We start from the raw sequence: 16,082 nt of genomic DNA on the forward strand, positions 1-16,082 counted from the left end.
ACAACCCCCCCCCCCCCCCCCCCCCCCCCCCACCCCCCCCCCCCCCCCCCCCCCCCCCCGCCCCCCCCCCCCCCCCCCCCCCCCCGGCTAGCTTTTTTTTTCTGTCTCCAAAGGCAGGTGGTTTAGCTGTATATAAAATAGCTGTACTCTCATTCCATCTCCGGAGACAAATGTATTAGCCATATAATGTAATCGTGTTACATGTAGTTTTTGTCTCCCGAGCAGGAACCACCCAGTCAACGGAGGAGCTCGGCAGTCAACTCGCAACAAGCCAACTTGAATCCAACATAGGCTAGAGACGCTGTAACACCAATGAATCACAGGGACTTTGACACTCGAACATACGCTGCGTGGAACACAGCAAACCAGCAAGCAAAAACGACCTACCCTGGAGCTACTCTGTAGCTCAAACCGGGGACTTACATGGGACTCAGATTGCAATGTGAAATAGCTATCTGAAAGGCCCTGCCCTTATAGCTTAGAGAAAATTTCTGTAAGAGTAAGAGAATAGCCCTTTTCAGCTAAACGAGGGTTGTTAATCTCCAAACAAACGAACGAACAAAGCCACCAGGTAGAAACTAGATTGTAAGTCCTTCGAATTTTGTGTATAGGGCCAAGATTACGGAAAGGCTATATGTAAGCTCTATTTATATAATGCATAGCTAGGCTGATGCCCGGCTTGCAATGATTTTTTCTTAAATTTAAACAAGGAGAATCATTGCGGCAACCCACTCTTTGACAAATAGTATTCTGTTAAGGCCTAGAAGCGACCAAGGTTGGCGTTTGGGGATCATTGTGGGGAATATGGAGTATTAAGCGCTGGAATGGGGGAAATGTAGCTCGCTTGGCTGTATTTTGCTGGCATTAATTCAGCCGCCACATACTCCGTACTCTTTTCCTTATAACAAGCTTGTCAAGCAACACGTAACAAAAGCGAAGATTTTTATTGTCAAATACTCAACCGAGAAAGAGTCGCTCACTATGGCTGCCAACTTTGCGAACAAACAAATTGTGCTCATCACTGGCGGCAATCAAGGCATTGGCTTTGAGATTGTGAAGAAGCTTGTCGCAGAGCAGCCAACCTACCATGTGCTCCTTGGCTGTCGCTCTCTATCAAGAGGAGAAGAAGCTATATCAAAGCTAGAGAACCTTTCCGGCTCAGTTTCTCCCATCAAAGTGGATGTCACTTCTAACGAATCAATCGCAGCCTGTGTGGCGCAAATTGATCGCGAGCACGGCAGGCTTGATGTGCTAATCAACAATGCTGGCATCGGAAGGCATGCAGTGGAAGATTTACCAAGCCTCAGAGCCAAGATGGCTGCACTCTTCGACGTCAATGTGTTTGGCGTTATGGAGATGACAGACGCAGCTATCCCTCTTTTGAAGAAAGCTGCTGACCAGGGTTCGGTGCCGCGAATTGTCTTTATCACTTCAGAGATGGGCTCATTGGGTAATACACTCAATCCCTCGTGGAAATACTATAAGAGCAATACCTCCATCCCATACAAATCCAGCAAAGCCGCTGCCAACATGATTGGAGCATGCTATTCGACACTATTTCAGAATGAGGGCTGGAAGGTTAACTGCTGTTGTCCTGGATTCCGTAAAACTGCATTTAATCACCATATGTCTAATGCGATGGACGTGGAGGAGGGTGCTGTAAGAGCTGTCGAGCTGTCGACTCTCGATAAAGATGGCCCGACAGCGACTTTTAGCAATATTGACGGAACCGAGCCGTGGTGAAGGAGGGTAAAAAACACGATGGAGAGCGGGGAAAAATTATACTACTGCTTCAAGTAAGGCATTCACAAATGAGTTGATAAAGCGACTTATAGCGATCAATTATCGACTATAACTTTTTACAAAGAAATTTCTTTATTAATGTCCCACATTATCCAGTCTATAAAGTGTATCTATCTGTATCTAACATGATACCACATATCGCATTAGGCTTAAATAAAATTGGCCAAGGGCAGCATCAAGGTCGCTTTTCTGTCAAATGCCGGCTACATCGTAGTTGGTGGAAGCTTTAGCCAGTCGAATGTGTCTAGTAGTCCAAAATTAAAATCGTTCATATCTTCCGGCAAATTTGTATCCCATGCCATTTCAAACTCTTGTTGAGGTACTGGATTTGGCGTGGGATTCAATGCTTGCTCGATGACTCGCTCGACCACCGTCCTGATGCTGTTACATAGATGAGCACCCGGTGTTGACGGCCCAATCCACTCAAGAAAGCCGACAAGCAAGGTCAGCTGTTTTATTATCATGGATTTTGTAATATTCGCCGTTGTCGGTGATTCTGCTGCACTGGAAGTCCGTAAAAGCTCCATGCACAAAATCCCCCCTGCAGGACCGGCATACTCCATAACGAGCCACTCGTAGTCTCCTTGTAGACCTTCTAGGCGATTCTGCTGCGTCCAGAATGTAACGGCAAGCGAAATCATTTCTAGACTTATCTCAAGTGTTTGTGCGCTGTACAGGCGGTCTCCTTTGTATGACAGCTTTTCAATGAAGAATAGGTTACTTAGATGCTCCAACCGTACTAATAACTTGGCGTAAAGGGTAACACTGTCAACTTCGGGATCATTAAAGTCCTCGCTTTGGAGCCGCAGTCCTATTGGAAATCGTGATATGGTATCCATTTCTCGTTTACGCAGTTCGCTTTTTAGAAAAGTTAGTACAGCTTTACTGAAGAAGGTCAAATAGTGCACACATACTCAAAATCGTAGTTGTTACTCGCGAGGTTGGGTGCTTGTAGCACCATCTCTAAGATTTCGCTCCTTATTTTTGAGCTTATGTATGCAGCCCGCAAAAATGTCATGGGGTGAGTTTTTCCGTCAATATTCCATCCGTCTTTGTCTAGTCGGTAGTCTTTGATCTTGGCATTGAACAATGAAGCGTTGTCAATATCAAGGGGTGATGGCGTAGAACAAAGTCTGGTGCTAAGTAGCGGTGGCCGGCCAGTCAAAGTAGATAACATCATATCAGCATTGAAGACGGCACAGAAGATCTTTCGCTTAGCCTGAACAGCTACTGATTCTTCTGGCAATGAGCCAGATGACTGAGACGTGTGGAGGCCGAGAAAGGTGGCCATGGCGACGGCTTCTGCATGTACGCGCCAGAATTCCGCACCTGAGTTAGGTAATTAGAGAAAATTCAACGCAGCTCGGCCATTGCCGTAATATGATAGATATATATATAAGAAAGCTTACCTGTGTCACCACTGATGAGCGATGCGGCGAGGCTGTTCATATGTAAGAGGAATACCATCATCGTGTTGTTGCAGCTAGCTAAGCGGCAAAGGTCGGCGCATTTCGTTGTGCCATTTTTGAACATCTGCATAAGTTTTCTACGGTTATGATTTCCAAGCTGTTTGCATTGTTCGAGGTTGCCGTTTTCTGATAGCGAAGTGGCTCCAAAGGTCCAATATCCGAATAAGATACCAAGACCTTCCCAGCGAAAATTGATCCCAGAGAAGGCCTCAAACCACTGCTCTGGGTCTGTAAAATCTTCCCGAAGAGGCTTGGAACTATTTTGAAAAAGTAACAATGCCATTTGTGACAATGCCTCGTTACTTCTCTCTCCTTCTAAGAAATGTCCCAGCGTCTTCCATAGTGAGTCGTGAAGCCGGTCCACAGCAAGGCGGCACCATGCATCTGAAGGGTTTACATTCCTTTCATATAGAAATTTTGCTTCCCCTTGATCTGGTATTGTTCGTAGCACTGCAAAGGCAGCCTCAAAAGCCGCTGCGTCTGGCACCATTGTATTAGTCGACGCCATGCCGCCGTTATTACTGCCGGCTAAGCCATCACGGGTTGGCTCAAGGCCGGCTACATAATCGAGGTGCTTTTGAGTCTCGCGGTAGAATTCTGGGAAACTCGTTGCTCCTAGGTAGCCAACATTTCTATCTGAAGGAGAAGCAAGATCTTCAAGTGTTGACGGGCTTAATGTTGGAGGGTTTGGCGCTGCCGGCTCTCCATGCCGCCGGCTATCCGCCGATTGGCGTCTTGTACCAACTGAAGGCAAAGCCGGCGTTATAAGCTGCCCCTGGATGAGGTAACGGCAACTTTGGGGGGCACTCTTTCGTATGCACCTCGAGCAAATAGGAAGTCTGTGGTCACAGGCGACTTTGCGTCGGCGGCACGGCTCGCAGGCCTGGGGGCGGCCATTGCGCCTCCGGGGAATTTCAGAGGGAATTGCCAAGCTGCCACCTGTGCGATCCATCATTATAGTGATAAATGGGTCCGATAGAAACCGCTTTTCCTTGCTGAAGCGTCTTACCGGCCGAAACGAATATGTGAAGACGGAGAGCCGAAGGCCTGCGATGGGAGAGAGTGAGCTTGAAGATATGCGGCTCTCGGCTTCGGTGCTCGGCTTGGGGGGCTCGGCATTCGGTTCCATTTTTGATTTGCTGCCATGGGCCAAGTAGGTAAGACAGCCAGGCTGCAGAAGAGTACTTGTTGATTCCACTTTTAACTAACTGCCTATTGACTTACAGGTATGTTTATACTTGTCTAATCCTATTGAGCGACTGATGAATGTCGCTATGCATGGTAAACAGTATGAGATAATCGTAGAGGATACTGTAAAGAGGATAAATTATATAGTGAGATATATGCCGCAGTGCTTTCTACTTGGGGCCTGGCTATAAGATTGCATTGCGGGTTCGTACATAAATATGCTCTACTATTGCTTATCACACCCCTGACTTTATCGTCCTACCAAACGCCCACCTGAGCGCTTTCATTTAATCTCTTTCAACCGATCATTTGATTTCCTCCACTTCACCAGTCTGAATGTCGAAAATGAGACCGCGAACCTTGTCTTTCATGTGATTCGGGACGATCGGGCTGGATCGGAACCACTCCAAATCATTCAAAACGCTATTCCTAAGTCCAATTCTGTTAAGAAGAAAATTTGCAAAGTAAGCATTAATTATTTTGTGATGTAGTTATTGCGAAATGTTTAACTCACTCTTTGTTTCCGCCCCATCCAGCCCACGCAACGGTGTCAAGGGCAGACGAATGTGCCTCGCCGATGACGTTCTTCACCATCTTGTCCATGCCATCATCTGTGAAAGTGAGGCTTCCACAATCAGTGTGATGGACGATTATGATCTCTTGAAATGAGTCCGGGAACGCCCCATTCAATATGAGGATATCTCGCATAGCGTATTGAATGTTACCTCCAACGTTACGGTTTACAAAAACCTCTTTATACTTGAATGAGCTTTGAATTTATACGAGAGGAAGGCTTTACTGGGAAACTTACCTCCGGTCTTCAGATCAAAATAATTTTCGGGAATGCATCTGGGATCCACGCATGTGACTTGAAATCGCCTATGTCAGCGTCTGATGAATAAAAGTCATATTCTGCAATCAGTGTAGCTTACCAATCATTGTGGTAAGTTCACTCATTTTCCCTTGAGCTCGGAGCTCTGAGACAAGTGGAATTGGCTCATGATTAGCAGCTACCTTCCTATTGTGACAGATCAGCAACAAGCCGAGGATCAAAAGACTTAATCGAAGTGCTGAGAAGACTTTTCACAACTAACTTGTTTCTCTCTAAGAGCATGTTATATTTCGACATGATTTCTAGATTAAGATGAAGATATCTGTGTGCAAAGTGTAAATGATAGTCAAGTTGTGAATGCTGCTGTGGGATATTGATATTTCATGCCTCCCCAGAGAGAGATATATACTTTTAAAACAGACATCAATACTGCTCAAGTTTCTACTCATATCCGACACTAGATACCGACACTAGCTACCGACAATTGCAAACCAAGTGTGGACAGCAAGCAATAATCTGCGGGCGTCTAGAATAGGATTTTGAATCTTGATTATTGAGCGCTATTTGCCCGAGTTACTAGAGATTCCTCATCGAGGTGGAGATTTCAACGAAATATCTATATATCGAGCAATCTTAAGTAATCAGGCGTGCGATTGTGAAGCAATCATTGAGAGGCTCAGGAATACTGATATTGTTTTAGTTAATACGTTTTTAGTTCAAAAACATCGTTTCCTAATCTGGATATAATATGTCAAATCGAATATAGATTCTCGGCAATCTGCAGGATTTAACTATTCCCCTCGCCCAACCCCTGCAATTGTCTATGCTTTGTTATTTTGCAAATGGCTTAATTTGCTTTTCGAGGACTATTATAATGACAATCTTTATTACATTGAGAACGACCTGATTTGCTTATTAGAGGCCATTATAATCTTATTTTGCCACGGTGGCGAAAGACTAACGTTCAATTACTGAACGATAGACTTTCCGTTTTAAGATACGAAAAACACGAGGGATACGAGGGGGTATCAAGACACAAGACACGAGTCATGAACCGCTTAGACTCCTATTCTTCACAGATTAGCCATCGCATGCTCGCTTTGGGTTCCACCAATGATCACACAAGTCCTTCCACACTACATGATAAGCAGCAAGTTTGGGCACTGATGAGACCTTGAGCTATATCAACTCGCGATATATCTAGCTTCACGCGAACAGGGTTGCTGTATTACAAAACGAGTATATTGATAACGAAAAATGGCCAGATAATCTTGAATTATAAGATCATTCAATTCTTCCCTTTGAAAACAAGAAAGTTATTTACATTATAGACTATAAGTTAGCGTAGTAGCCAAGATTGGCAATTGACTGTCTTGTAAAATTATAAATAAGCGCCATTAACGTCATTCACTTCTTAATTCAATATTTCTTATTAAACACAGCATATTATTTTATTCTTTTACTCCAAATAAGAAAGGTAACAGGGATGAAGCAAAAGATGCAATATTAGATTAAAAGATACAATTTGCAAGGGCGAGAAACGCTGCACAGCCGTCTATATCCTGCAGAAGATGATTTATAATACAACTGTTTGCCACGCTCTGATCTAGTTTTCCTCAAGAACGTTCCCGTCCCCCCAGAACGGAAAGTTTTGACCATCAAGCTTTTTCATTCCGGGGAGGACGTAGGCAACCATTTTCGTATTCCCCATCATTACATAGCCGCCCTCTATGAAGTCAATGCCTTCCGCAATCTTCCTAGCTGGGATATTATTTTCACCTGTAATAATACAGATTTCCTCAAGGCCAAATTCGTCCTTCCAATATCTCGAAATCCTACCGCTCCCTTCTGATCCATAACCTTTCGATTGGTAGTCAGCGCTTATAAGATAACCCAGGTCCAGAGGGATGTCGGGGGTACGGCGACAAAGGGTAATGATTCCAATTGGGGTGGCTGGCGCATTTTTAAGGTGGACGAGATATGCGCAAGGAGTGTCTAGAAGACGGCCCTGGGCGTCAGAAGGCTTCATGATCCATGAAAACCAGAGACGACGAGCATCGTTTGTCGTCCAAGCCCCATCTGTTGGACCGATCCCTGCCGCTTCGATATTAAAAATATCGACTGAGAATTGCATATGCATCTCGTTTTTCATATCAAATAAGGCATACGTGAGACGGTCTGACTCTAGTTTAGGGGCAAAGAGCCCCTGCGGTCTCGTCTCTGTCATGGTCGGCACGAGGATTTGTGATTTAAATTTAAAAGGCAAAGTTATAAGTAGACGATTCCGTCGGTGCTAGTTTTTGTATTACATTCGCGTGGTGAAAACTGACTGCCATGAAATAGGTGGCATTTTCGCGGCTTTTGCGGACACGGTAGTTAATATATCTGGGCTAATTTTCCCTAGTCATCAGTAGCTGCTTATTCGTGAGGGAGGCTAGCATGCTTATTTTCTATATTATTGAAGCACCGCACCGCCTAGACTATAGTTAGTGGAGTACTAATATTATTAGTAGTAGCCTAAATCGTATCTATGTCCGAAGGGGGTAGAAATATCTTGGTATTTGGATCTCTCTGCGGCAAATAGTACTATTAGCCTCGATTTTTCGACTCTGTTCTTCCTGCGAGAAATGCCCTTGTGTTGTTCTGAAGAGATTTAGAAGTATCATTGCGTATTACTATTGTATGTATATAAAATGCGAAGCGGAGACATAGATGTGGCAAGTAGACCGCGAGGAACACGCAAAGCCGATTAACAATCAGGATACATAAAGCCCAGGAACCCAGAATACCATTGAACGTTTTTGCAATAGAAGAAAAAAAGCATCGGACGATTTCATCTGCTTAGTAGCTACACTTACTAATGTCAGTACCTAATACAGCCGCTACTCTATCGCAAAGACGCGATTCACTCAAGTTTCGTATCTGGCCAGTGCACGTACTTTAAAGTAAGGCTTTTGTGTCGCGGTAGTGAGAGCAACTTAACAGATTTCTGATTTCTCAGCGTACTGTACATGATTTGCTTGGTATAGTAATGTGCCATCATATTTTCCATTCTGGACGTTAGTCTGTCATGCCATCTGTTGTCTAGCTTAACCCACAACGCCACTAATATGTTATTCCCTTTACAGCACGGACAGGGATACTAGCTATTATGACACTATAGTTTTCGTCAGCCAATTGCTGCATCTGGTTATGAACAGGTTAGTAACCCAAGGTAACCGCAGCCCGCCGCCACCCGAAGACAATAGACGTGAACGGCAAATATGAATAGCTTCTGTTACGCTAGAAAATGCACGACTTCATCGCATCTTCTTCGGTGGTCTAACGCGCCTCCACTGCTGAGTTTGGCATCAAAGTCTGCGCAGATGCTACTCCATATTAGCGAACTTCAATGGCAATTCACATTCGATTTCTAGAAGATTTCGGAGTGGGGCAGCAAACGCCCTTTCGACTTGAGGAGGTGGTTGGAGCATCTGCTGAATAACTGATGCCCTACACTCTTACAGGTTGCCTAAAGCGACAGAGTGATGAATCCTTTAAGCTACTTTAAGCAGTGATGAGCTTGTTACCTTCGCACCGAGGCACTACGTTATTGTTTGAGGCCCGATCTTCAATATTATCTGGTATTGGTGTCCATGCTCGGCAGTGTCGGCAGTGTCGACTGTGCCCAGATCGATCTAATATCACTCTTTCAACTTCCAACTTAAAGTAAAGTTCTTGTGGAGAGTGTAAAGTACAGTAGAAACCGAAATAGGTGTCCGGATTTAATCATAACGAATCTCTTTCCGCACGGACCATGCTGTGGGGCATGTGGCTTATACAGTGTGAAGAACAATATAGCAACAAGTACTGTTTTATTGCAGCCTAACAATTCTAGTCCATTTTTGGCTGAATTCCAATCCTGCACTAGGCATGTAATGCCATTAGATTAAAAGTATTTAAAAAAAAAAAAAAAAAAAAACCCCTTCGACCGATGCAGCCGTACACATCACACAGCCAATCCATAACTACAGGCGTAAGGCTATAGAGTCAGAAATAACCAGTGAAGGGGGCACTCTTGTAGCAAGCTTGTGAGGCTCTTGCCGAACTGCTATAACACAAAGTCTGAATTATCTATTAATACATCATGTCCATTCCCAGCAGCCTATAATAGCGGCGTCTGGCCATAATCATCCTCCGCCTCAATATCAGCTCCCTTCTCAACCAGCAGCTTAACAATGGCCTCATGCCCATTCCAAGCAGCCCATAATAGCGGCGTCCGACCTATATTATTCTTCGCCTTAATATCAGCTCCGTTCTCAACCAGCAGCTTAACAATAGCCTCATGCCCTTTCTCAGCAGCCCATAATAGTGGCGTCTGGCCCATATTATCCTTCGCCTCAATATCAGCTCCCTTCTCAACCAGCAGCTGGATAATAGCCTCATGCCCTTTCTCAGCAGCCCATGATATCAGCGTCCGGCCAGATCCATCCTTTGCCTCAATATCAACTCCCTTCTCAACCAGCAGCTGGAGAATAGCCTCATGCCCTTTCTCAGCAGCCCATAATAGTGGCGTCCGGCCAGATCCATCCTTTGCCTCAATATTAGCTCCTTTCTCAACCAGCAGCTGGATAATAGCCTTATGCCCTTTCTCAGCAGCCCACCATAGCGGCGTCCGGCCAATCTCAGCTCCCTTGTCAATATGCAGCTGGATAATAGCCTCATGCCCTTTCCCAGCAGCCCATGATAGCAGCGTCCGGCTAAATCTATTCTTTGCATCAATATCAGCTCCCTTCTCCACCAGCAGCTGGATAATAGCCTCATGCTCCTCATAAGCAGCCCATGATAGCGGCGTCCAGCCATCTTTATCCTTCGCCTGAATCTCAGCTCCCTTCTCAATCAACAGCTTGACAATAGCCTCATGCCCATTCGCAGCAGCCAATGATAGCGGCGTCCAGCCATATTTATCCTTCGCCTCAATCTCAGCTCCCTTCTCAACCAGCAGCTTGACAATAGCCTCATGCCCTTTCTCAGCAGCCACTAATAGCGGCGTCCGGCCATATCTACCCTTCGCCTCAATATCAGCTCCCTTCTCAACCAGCAGCTGGACAATAGCCTCATGCCCCTCATAAGCAGCCCATGATAGCGGCGTCCAGCCATCTTTATCCTTCGCCTGAATCTCAGCTCCCTTCTCAATCAACAGCTTGACAATAGCCTCGGGCTCAATCCTAGCAGCCCATGATAGTGGCGTCTGGCCATCAATATCCTTCACCTCAATCTCCGCCCCCTTCTCAACCAGCAGCTTGACAATACCCTCATGTCCATTCCTAGCAGCCCATGATAGAGGCGTCTGGCCCCATTCGGTCTCCTTCACCTCAAGATCAGCTCCGTTCTCAACCAGCAGCTTAACAATAGCCTCATGCCCATTCCTAGCGGCCCATGATAGCGGCGTCCGGCCATATTTATCCTTCACCTCAATCTCCGCTTCCTTCTCAACCAGCAGCTTGACAATAACCTCATGCCCTTTCTCAGCAGCCCATGATAGCGGCGTCCGGCCATCATTATCCTTCACCTCAATCTCCGCCCCCTTCTCAACCAGCAGCTTGACAATAGCCTCGTGCCCATTCGCAGCAGCCAATGATAGCGGCGTCTGGCCCCATTCGGTCTCCTTCACCTCAAGATCAGCTCCGTTCTCAACCAGCAGCTTAACAATAGCCTCATGCCCATTCCTAGCGGCCCACGATAGCGGCGTCCGGCCATATTTATCCCCATCAATATCCTCATCATTATCCTTCGCCTCAAGATCAGCTCCGTTCTCAACCAGCAGCTTAACAATAGCCTCATGCCCATTCCTAGCAGCCCATGATAGCGGCGTCTGGCCATCAATATCCCTCGCTTCAATATCAGCCCCCTTCTCAACCAACACCTTGACAACAGCACGATGGCCATAGTGTGATGCTAGTATAAGATCTGTAAAAGTGCTAGCATGTCTCCAACTTGTTGCCTTCCAATAGATCTCAAACCATGCCAAGTAGCTCTTTAAATTTGAATTACAAATTCTTATAACAAAAGGTATAATAGCTGCATCATCAGTGACGCAAGCTTCGCGAAGGTGAGCGCCCCAATTTTCAGCCGAGTAATCTAAAAAGGCATGGCTATCAGTTAAGCAGCTGACTTTCTCATCCGCATTTATAATAGGGCTAAGGCTAGAATTAAACAAGTTTAGATAGAGGACGCAGAGCTCCGCGAGAATATTATGTGCTTGGCGAGTAGTAATAGAATGATGCCAGTGTAGCCCTGATGGAATAGCTGTAGGAGATGCTAAATCTGCGAGGAGAAATTCGCGAGCGGTTTGATGAAGGAAGTAAACCTTGCCATGATAGATCGAGATAAACAATCCACACCAAGACCTTAGACGCGACTTAAAGTCAATTTCATCCTCTAAATCAAGGTCATGAAAAGTTTTTGTTATGTCATCTTGTGCTGTGTCATTTATATTTATAGCAATATTCATTTCCGAAATTGTTAGTGGTCGACTAGCAGCCAAGATGATGCTTAAGGCCTTCCGAACTATAGGCTCCTCTTTAGACTTATTAAGAATCTGCTCATATGCCTCATTAACACTCTTTGGGAGAGTTTTTATAGTAGTTTCTGCCCCTTTTAAAGTCTTTTTAAAGTTTCCTTGCTTTATATAATCAAATACAAGATATACCCAGAGATAGGTGCGGTGCGGAGTCTCCTGCAGCCTTTTCTCTAGGTGGTTTTTGATTTGGGGCGATAGTGACAGTTGGTTGACCCGATATGTAATGACATAATTTACCTCCTGACTGATAACTTCTGATTCTTCCTCCCCTGGTATGCGAATATTTGGAAAAGAATCTAGTAGACCGTGGAATTGTGTTATAATTTGCTCATATGGGCGGCATGTGAGAAAATATTTTAGCTTGCTCTTGCTGCCGCTTAACTGATCGCCATGAAATTGGCTCTCCACATTCTGCATCAGGTCCGCAAACTCAGATTCAGCACATTCATCCAGGGCATCAAGGACTATAATTATAGGCCCTGCCTGAGGATCTTTGATAGCATTTTGTAGAATTTTCCAGAGTGACTTTGTAGAGTTAATTAAACTTTGCCCATCCTCGCGAAATTGTATCATGGCATGTTTAATCAGACACAGTTTTTGGGAGAAGAGTTGATGAAGTAGTGCGCAAAGCGCTTGACAGGAGGTGTTCTGGTCTCGATCTTTAAAAAAGAAGTAGCAGATGGTTGCTGATCGTGGCAGCCCGTGATCGATAAGGTACTTTGCTAAGACTGATTTCCCGCAGCCAGGATCCGCTGTAACTAGCAGGGGCCCAGACTCTTGTTCCAACCACTTTTGGTAGTGCTCGTGTTGGAGGAACCAAAGACATGTGTCCTTGACCCTCTCTTCAACTCGGTCTTTATACCATTCGTATGTAGTATCTTTGCTATTGGATGTAAGGCGGAATAGCTGATGACACTCTTGTTCTTCTTTAAATAGCCTCTCTTTAGCGAAATCTTTCTGGACTTGGAGCTGCTCTTTTACAACATTCAGGTTCTCTGCTACAGCTTTATAAAGACCTATATAAAATGAATATATATTAATAGTAGGGTTTAAAGGCCTAAGACTAACCAGATAGAACATCATTAATCTTCTTCTCAGCTTCAACCCTATTTGGAGCTATTTGATAGAGAAGATCTTTTGCATATGCTGCGGCTGTCATCGCTGCATAGCCCTGCCACTCTTTGTTTTTATGTGAGTCTGAGTAGTCGCAGATACCACGAATAACCAGACATGGAAAGTGGTTTATCAATCCGGCAGCTTCCATTTCAAAACAAAGGACGCCCTTCTTCGCTATAAGTTTATCTCGAACCGAAGCATCCTTCATCAGTGTATTCGCTGAAGCGATCAGGCCATAGTGGATCGCCGGGTCATCATCATCTTCGCCCCGTTCGGGCCGCTCAATTAGGCTTAATGGATCATTACCGCAAATCGTTGAGCACTCAGCCTCGCCTTCCGCTGGATGAACAATCAAAGTTCGGTAGAGTCTATCAGAAGATGTTTCGGGTCGCTTGTATTTTTTTTGTAGCCTTGGTTTCTTAGCAAGTGCGCTGTTGACTGCTTCTTGAATCTGATTCCCTTCAGACTCATGCTCTGCCATTAGTCCACTAACAGCCGTCCGCAATAACGTTGGTGCTTGATTTAAGAATCCCGTTTCTTGGAACTCTTGGCCCTGTATGGCCTTTCCAAAGTCATACTGAACTACAGCACCCTCTCTATTAGTCGAAATGCCGACGACGACGTCACCGAGACGGATGTCATGCTTCGCACTGGGAGCGCCACCGCCAATTCCGACCATTAGGCCGATTCGGACGTTAGGGAAACTGTGCAGCATGTCTCTCGCGACGCCCGCCGCGGACGATAGTCCATATTCACCATTGGGGAGGACGGCTATCACGATGTTATGCCGTCCAATCCTGCCTAGCGTATAGTTGTTGTTATCATGAGGGGACACATATTCAGGCCTTTCGTGCTTGTCGTCTAGAAACGCCTGGGCGGCAACGTATTCGGTAGGTATAGCGCAGATCCAACCGACGGTGTATTTATGCGGATCAGACATAATTGTGCTCGTAAACTTTTATCCTAAATTCAAGATGGAATCCCAACTCGATGAGCTGTATATAGCATGGAAGTAAGCTTATTGCTAGTTTTAGCAGTAATTGTCTTTGCAGTAGACTTCACTTGGGTGGTAATTCTTTAGATTGGGCACCAAGGCATTTACCCCGCTCCTGTATTGAGTACCAAAGACAGCGAACACCAATAGTTGCATGATTTGTTGGCTTCCTTGGCCAATGATGCAAGCAATTATCCGAATACGTGGATGTGTGATGTAATCAACAGCTAGTCCATTTTGGTCAAATTCCACTTCTGGCTCTAGACTTACTTATGATCCTGGAGCTATGCAAAGCTTCTGGTCCACAAAACCGCAAGATCCATTTCTGGATACGGAGGTAATGTTAGACCCAGTTTACAAATGTACGTAGTTGATTGACGGCTACACTGTACTAGCCACATTACGCCACAGAGCTGGTCCGTGCGGAAAGACTTTCATTATAATGAAATCCGGACACTTATTTCGGTTTCTACTGTAATGTCAGCAGCAGCTTGATTTCATGGCAAATTGTACACTGTCGCCGACCTTCGAGATGACTAATTAGGTGACCGGCATTCAAGCCTCGGGGTTAACAAAGTGTTAAATCCATGAAGTTGGTTGCAGAAGTATCTCTGTTGGCTCATCTGAGCGATTTGACTGCTTGCGCTTTGGCCCAAGTGTGTACTAACCGTAGAATACCAAGGCCTCCAAGAGGAGTCGTCTGGAATGCATTTGTTACAGTATCCATTTCTGCCAATTCGCTCAAAAACAAGGGGAACCGCCAATAGCGAACACGTCCATGTATGCAGGAAAACAGACCTTTATAATTCAATTACAGCTATTATTTATTTATTTATTTAATAAAATGCTTTAGATAGCTGGGCTAAGATAAATGTATTCAATAATTGTTACTTGCTACTGTAGGCCGCGTTTGGAAATTGGTCCCATAACTCGAAGGAGGCCCAACGGCCTAACCCCCCAGTGTCGCCCCGCGTGGCGCTGCCTCTGGTAGCAGCTACGGCTTCAGCCTTCGACCGAACCGTGAGCTAGATCTTCCGTCAACGTACATGATAACGCCCAAGCTATGTATCGGTCTCGGTAGCGGCCGTGGGCCGAGTCGGGCCCTAGAGCCTCCGGCGTTATGGCCATTATAAACAGGATGGCGGAGTCTGCTATTTCTCAGTTGATTCGAATCAACTTGAACTATTAAATTTCCTCACTTGAAAGAAAATTGAACAAATAAACCATTTAACGGTCATTATGGAGCCCGCTACAGCGATTCTTGCAAGACAGGGGGCAATTGATGCTTTGCTACGATACACGGACGGCCTCGACCGTGGCGACGCTACCCAACTCGACTCAGCTTTTACTGAAGATGCTATTGTCGACCTCAGTGCATTTTCATCCCTTGGTATGAATTACGAGCCGATCCATGGCCGCAATACTATTACTGCCGTATGCATGAATGCAGTAGGCGAGGCTCTCGAAACAACACATTCCTTGACCAACATTCTGGTCAAGCTGAATGACAAAAACGATAGCGCTATTATCACCTGCTATTCCGAAGCCCAGCATATCAAGAAAGGCCAAGCATTTGCCTCTGACTCTCACGATAATTCCCTCTTAGTGAAATGTCGGTACAACGCATCGGTTTCACAGCGGGGATCTGAGTGGAAGATTGAGCGCTTGGACGTTGTACCATTATGGAGCAAGGGCAACATGAGTGTTTTTGGGCAATGAGTAAGGTTAAACTGTTTGTTGTTGGTATGGATGTCTAAGATGATAAGCGAAATAATTAAATATATCTCGTTTGGCGTCCAGATTGGAGTCGACTGGACTCTCATAACTTTTGAGATGCACGATTGACATCTAACCATCTGACTACGTAATATGACAGCAGTTATTTCATTCCTAGAAAAACTCATGGCGAGAGAGTGTTTCTTTTATGCTTAATTATCGTGCTACAGTTTTTCCCATGTGGATGTCATCGCTATATCCGGATATTTACGCTGGCCCACAGATTCGGGATCCGGAGCGTATAAAGAGTCCCGAGATGTCGGTACGGAGAGTCACTATTTCTCCAGCTGTCTTTCTGGCTGTTTAATTGCGAATCAGGATAAAATATATTAATACCAATGA

At 45.2% G+C, this 16,082-nt stretch overlaps 8 protein-coding genes across 8 annotated transcripts; 2 read left to right on the plus strand and 6 right to left on the minus strand.

Annotated features, from left to right (window-relative positions):
* The first annotated feature begins 859 nt into the window (after positions 1–859).
* GGI43DRAFT_307511 (NAD(P)-binding protein) lies at positions 860–2,421 on the plus strand. Its single transcript, XM_083201641.1, has one exon. It carries the CDS (start codon positions 982–984, stop codon positions 1,741–1,743), a length of 762 nt encoding a protein of 253 aa, XP_083062487.1. The 5' UTR covers positions 860–981; the 3' UTR covers positions 1,744–2,421.
* GGI43DRAFT_421463 (Zn(II)2Cys6 transcription factor) lies at positions 2,007–4,227 on the minus strand (the record flags this gene model as incomplete). Its single annotated transcript, XM_083207957.1, has 3 exons — positions 2,007–2,661; positions 2,718–3,132; positions 3,213–4,227. The coding sequence occupies 3 exons, from the start codon at positions 4,225–4,227 to the stop codon at positions 2,007–2,009; spliced, it is 2,085 nt and encodes a 694-aa protein (XP_083062488.1).
* A 538-nt stretch (positions 4,228–4,765) lies between these two features.
* GGI43DRAFT_432637 (carbonic anhydrase) lies at positions 4,766–5,589 on the minus strand (the record flags this gene model as incomplete). The annotated part of the gene is made up of 5 exons (XM_083209615.1): positions 4,766–4,889; positions 4,975–5,212; positions 5,272–5,328; positions 5,393–5,478; positions 5,555–5,589. The coding sequence occupies 5 exons, from the start codon at positions 5,587–5,589 to the stop codon at positions 4,766–4,768; spliced, it is 540 nt and encodes a 179-aa protein (XP_083062489.1).
* Positions 5,590–6,898: 1,309 nt separating this feature from the next.
* On the minus strand, positions 6,899–7,601 carry GGI43DRAFT_432639 (GNAT family N-acetyltransferase; the record flags this gene model as incomplete). Its single annotated transcript, XM_083209616.1, has 1 exon — positions 6,899–7,601. Exon 1 carries the CDS (start codon positions 7,517–7,519, stop codon positions 6,899–6,901), a length of 621 nt encoding a protein of 206 aa, XP_083062490.1. The 5' UTR covers positions 7,520–7,601.
* Positions 7,602–9,253: 1,652 nt separating this feature from the next.
* On the minus strand, positions 9,254–10,361 carry GGI43DRAFT_399252 (ankyrin repeat domain-containing protein). Its single transcript, XM_083205315.1, has one exon. It carries the CDS (start codon positions 9,656–9,658, stop codon positions 9,437–9,439), a length of 222 nt encoding a protein of 73 aa, XP_083062491.1. The 5' UTR covers positions 9,659–10,361; the 3' UTR covers positions 9,254–9,436.
* On the minus strand, positions 9,674–10,361 carry GGI43DRAFT_399258 (uncharacterized protein). The gene has a single exon (XM_083205316.1). The coding sequence runs from the start codon at positions 10,132–10,134 to the stop codon at positions 9,742–9,744; it is 393 nt and encodes a 130-aa protein (XP_083062492.1). The 5' UTR covers positions 10,135–10,361; the 3' UTR covers positions 9,674–9,741.
* On the minus strand, positions 10,171–14,229 carry GGI43DRAFT_307623 (uncharacterized protein). The gene is made up of 4 exons (XM_083201642.1): positions 12,923–14,229; positions 10,886–12,870; positions 10,339–10,387; positions 10,171–10,240 (listed from the first exon to the last, which is right to left on the minus strand). The coding sequence occupies exons 1-4, from the start codon at positions 13,908–13,910 to the stop codon at positions 10,236–10,238; spliced, it is 3,027 nt and encodes a 1,008-aa protein (XP_083062493.1). The 5' UTR covers positions 13,911–14,229; the 3' UTR covers positions 10,171–10,235.
* A 706-nt stretch (positions 14,230–14,935) lies between these two features.
* Positions 14,936–15,989, plus strand: GGI43DRAFT_399265 (nuclear transport factor 2 family protein). The gene has a single exon (XM_083205317.1). The coding sequence runs from the start codon at positions 15,204–15,206 to the stop codon at positions 15,681–15,683; it is 480 nt and encodes a 159-aa protein (XP_083062494.1). The 5' UTR covers positions 14,936–15,203; the 3' UTR covers positions 15,684–15,989.
* Positions 15,990–16,082: the final 93 nt, after the last annotated feature.

Source organism: Trichoderma evansii, assembly GCF_050947405.1.
Source record: "Trichoderma evansii strain SZMC 28006 chromosome Unknown GGI43scaffold_5, whole genome shotgun sequence".
NCBI classification, from domain to species: Eukaryota; Fungi; Ascomycota; class Sordariomycetes; order Hypocreales; family Hypocreaceae; genus Trichoderma; species Trichoderma evansii.

What these genes read in the sequence shown, in the direction of transcription:
- GGI43DRAFT_399265 (XM_083205317.1), top strand. Translation starts at nt 15,204, where the DNA reads ATGGAGCCCGCTACAGCGATTCTTGCAAGACAGGGGGCAATTGATGCT.
- GGI43DRAFT_399252 (XM_083205315.1), bottom strand. Translation starts at nt 9,658, where the DNA reads ATGGGCCAGACGCCACTATTATGGGCTGCTGAGAAAGGGCATGAGGCT.
- GGI43DRAFT_307623 (XM_083201642.1), bottom strand. Translation starts at nt 13,910, where the DNA reads ATGTCTGATCCGCATAAATACACCGTCGGTTGGATCTGCGCTATACCT. An exon ending in GATTAATGATGTTCTATCTG is followed by an intron (nt 12,871 to 12,922) that starts GTTAGTCTTAGG and finishes CATTTTATATAG; the next exon opens with GTCTTTATAAAGCTGTAGCA. An exon ending in CTGCTGCGAATGGGCACGAG is followed by an intron (nt 10,388 to 10,885) that starts GCTATTGTCAAG and finishes GAGGGGCATGAG; the next exon opens with GCTATTGTCCAGCTGCTGGT.
- GGI43DRAFT_307511 (XM_083201641.1), top strand. Translation starts at nt 982, where the DNA reads ATGGCTGCCAACTTTGCGAACAAACAAATTGTGCTCATCACTGGCGGC.
- GGI43DRAFT_399258 (XM_083205316.1), bottom strand. Translation starts at nt 10,134, where the DNA reads ATGGCTGGACGCCGCTATCATGGGCTGCTTATGAGGAGCATGAGGCTA.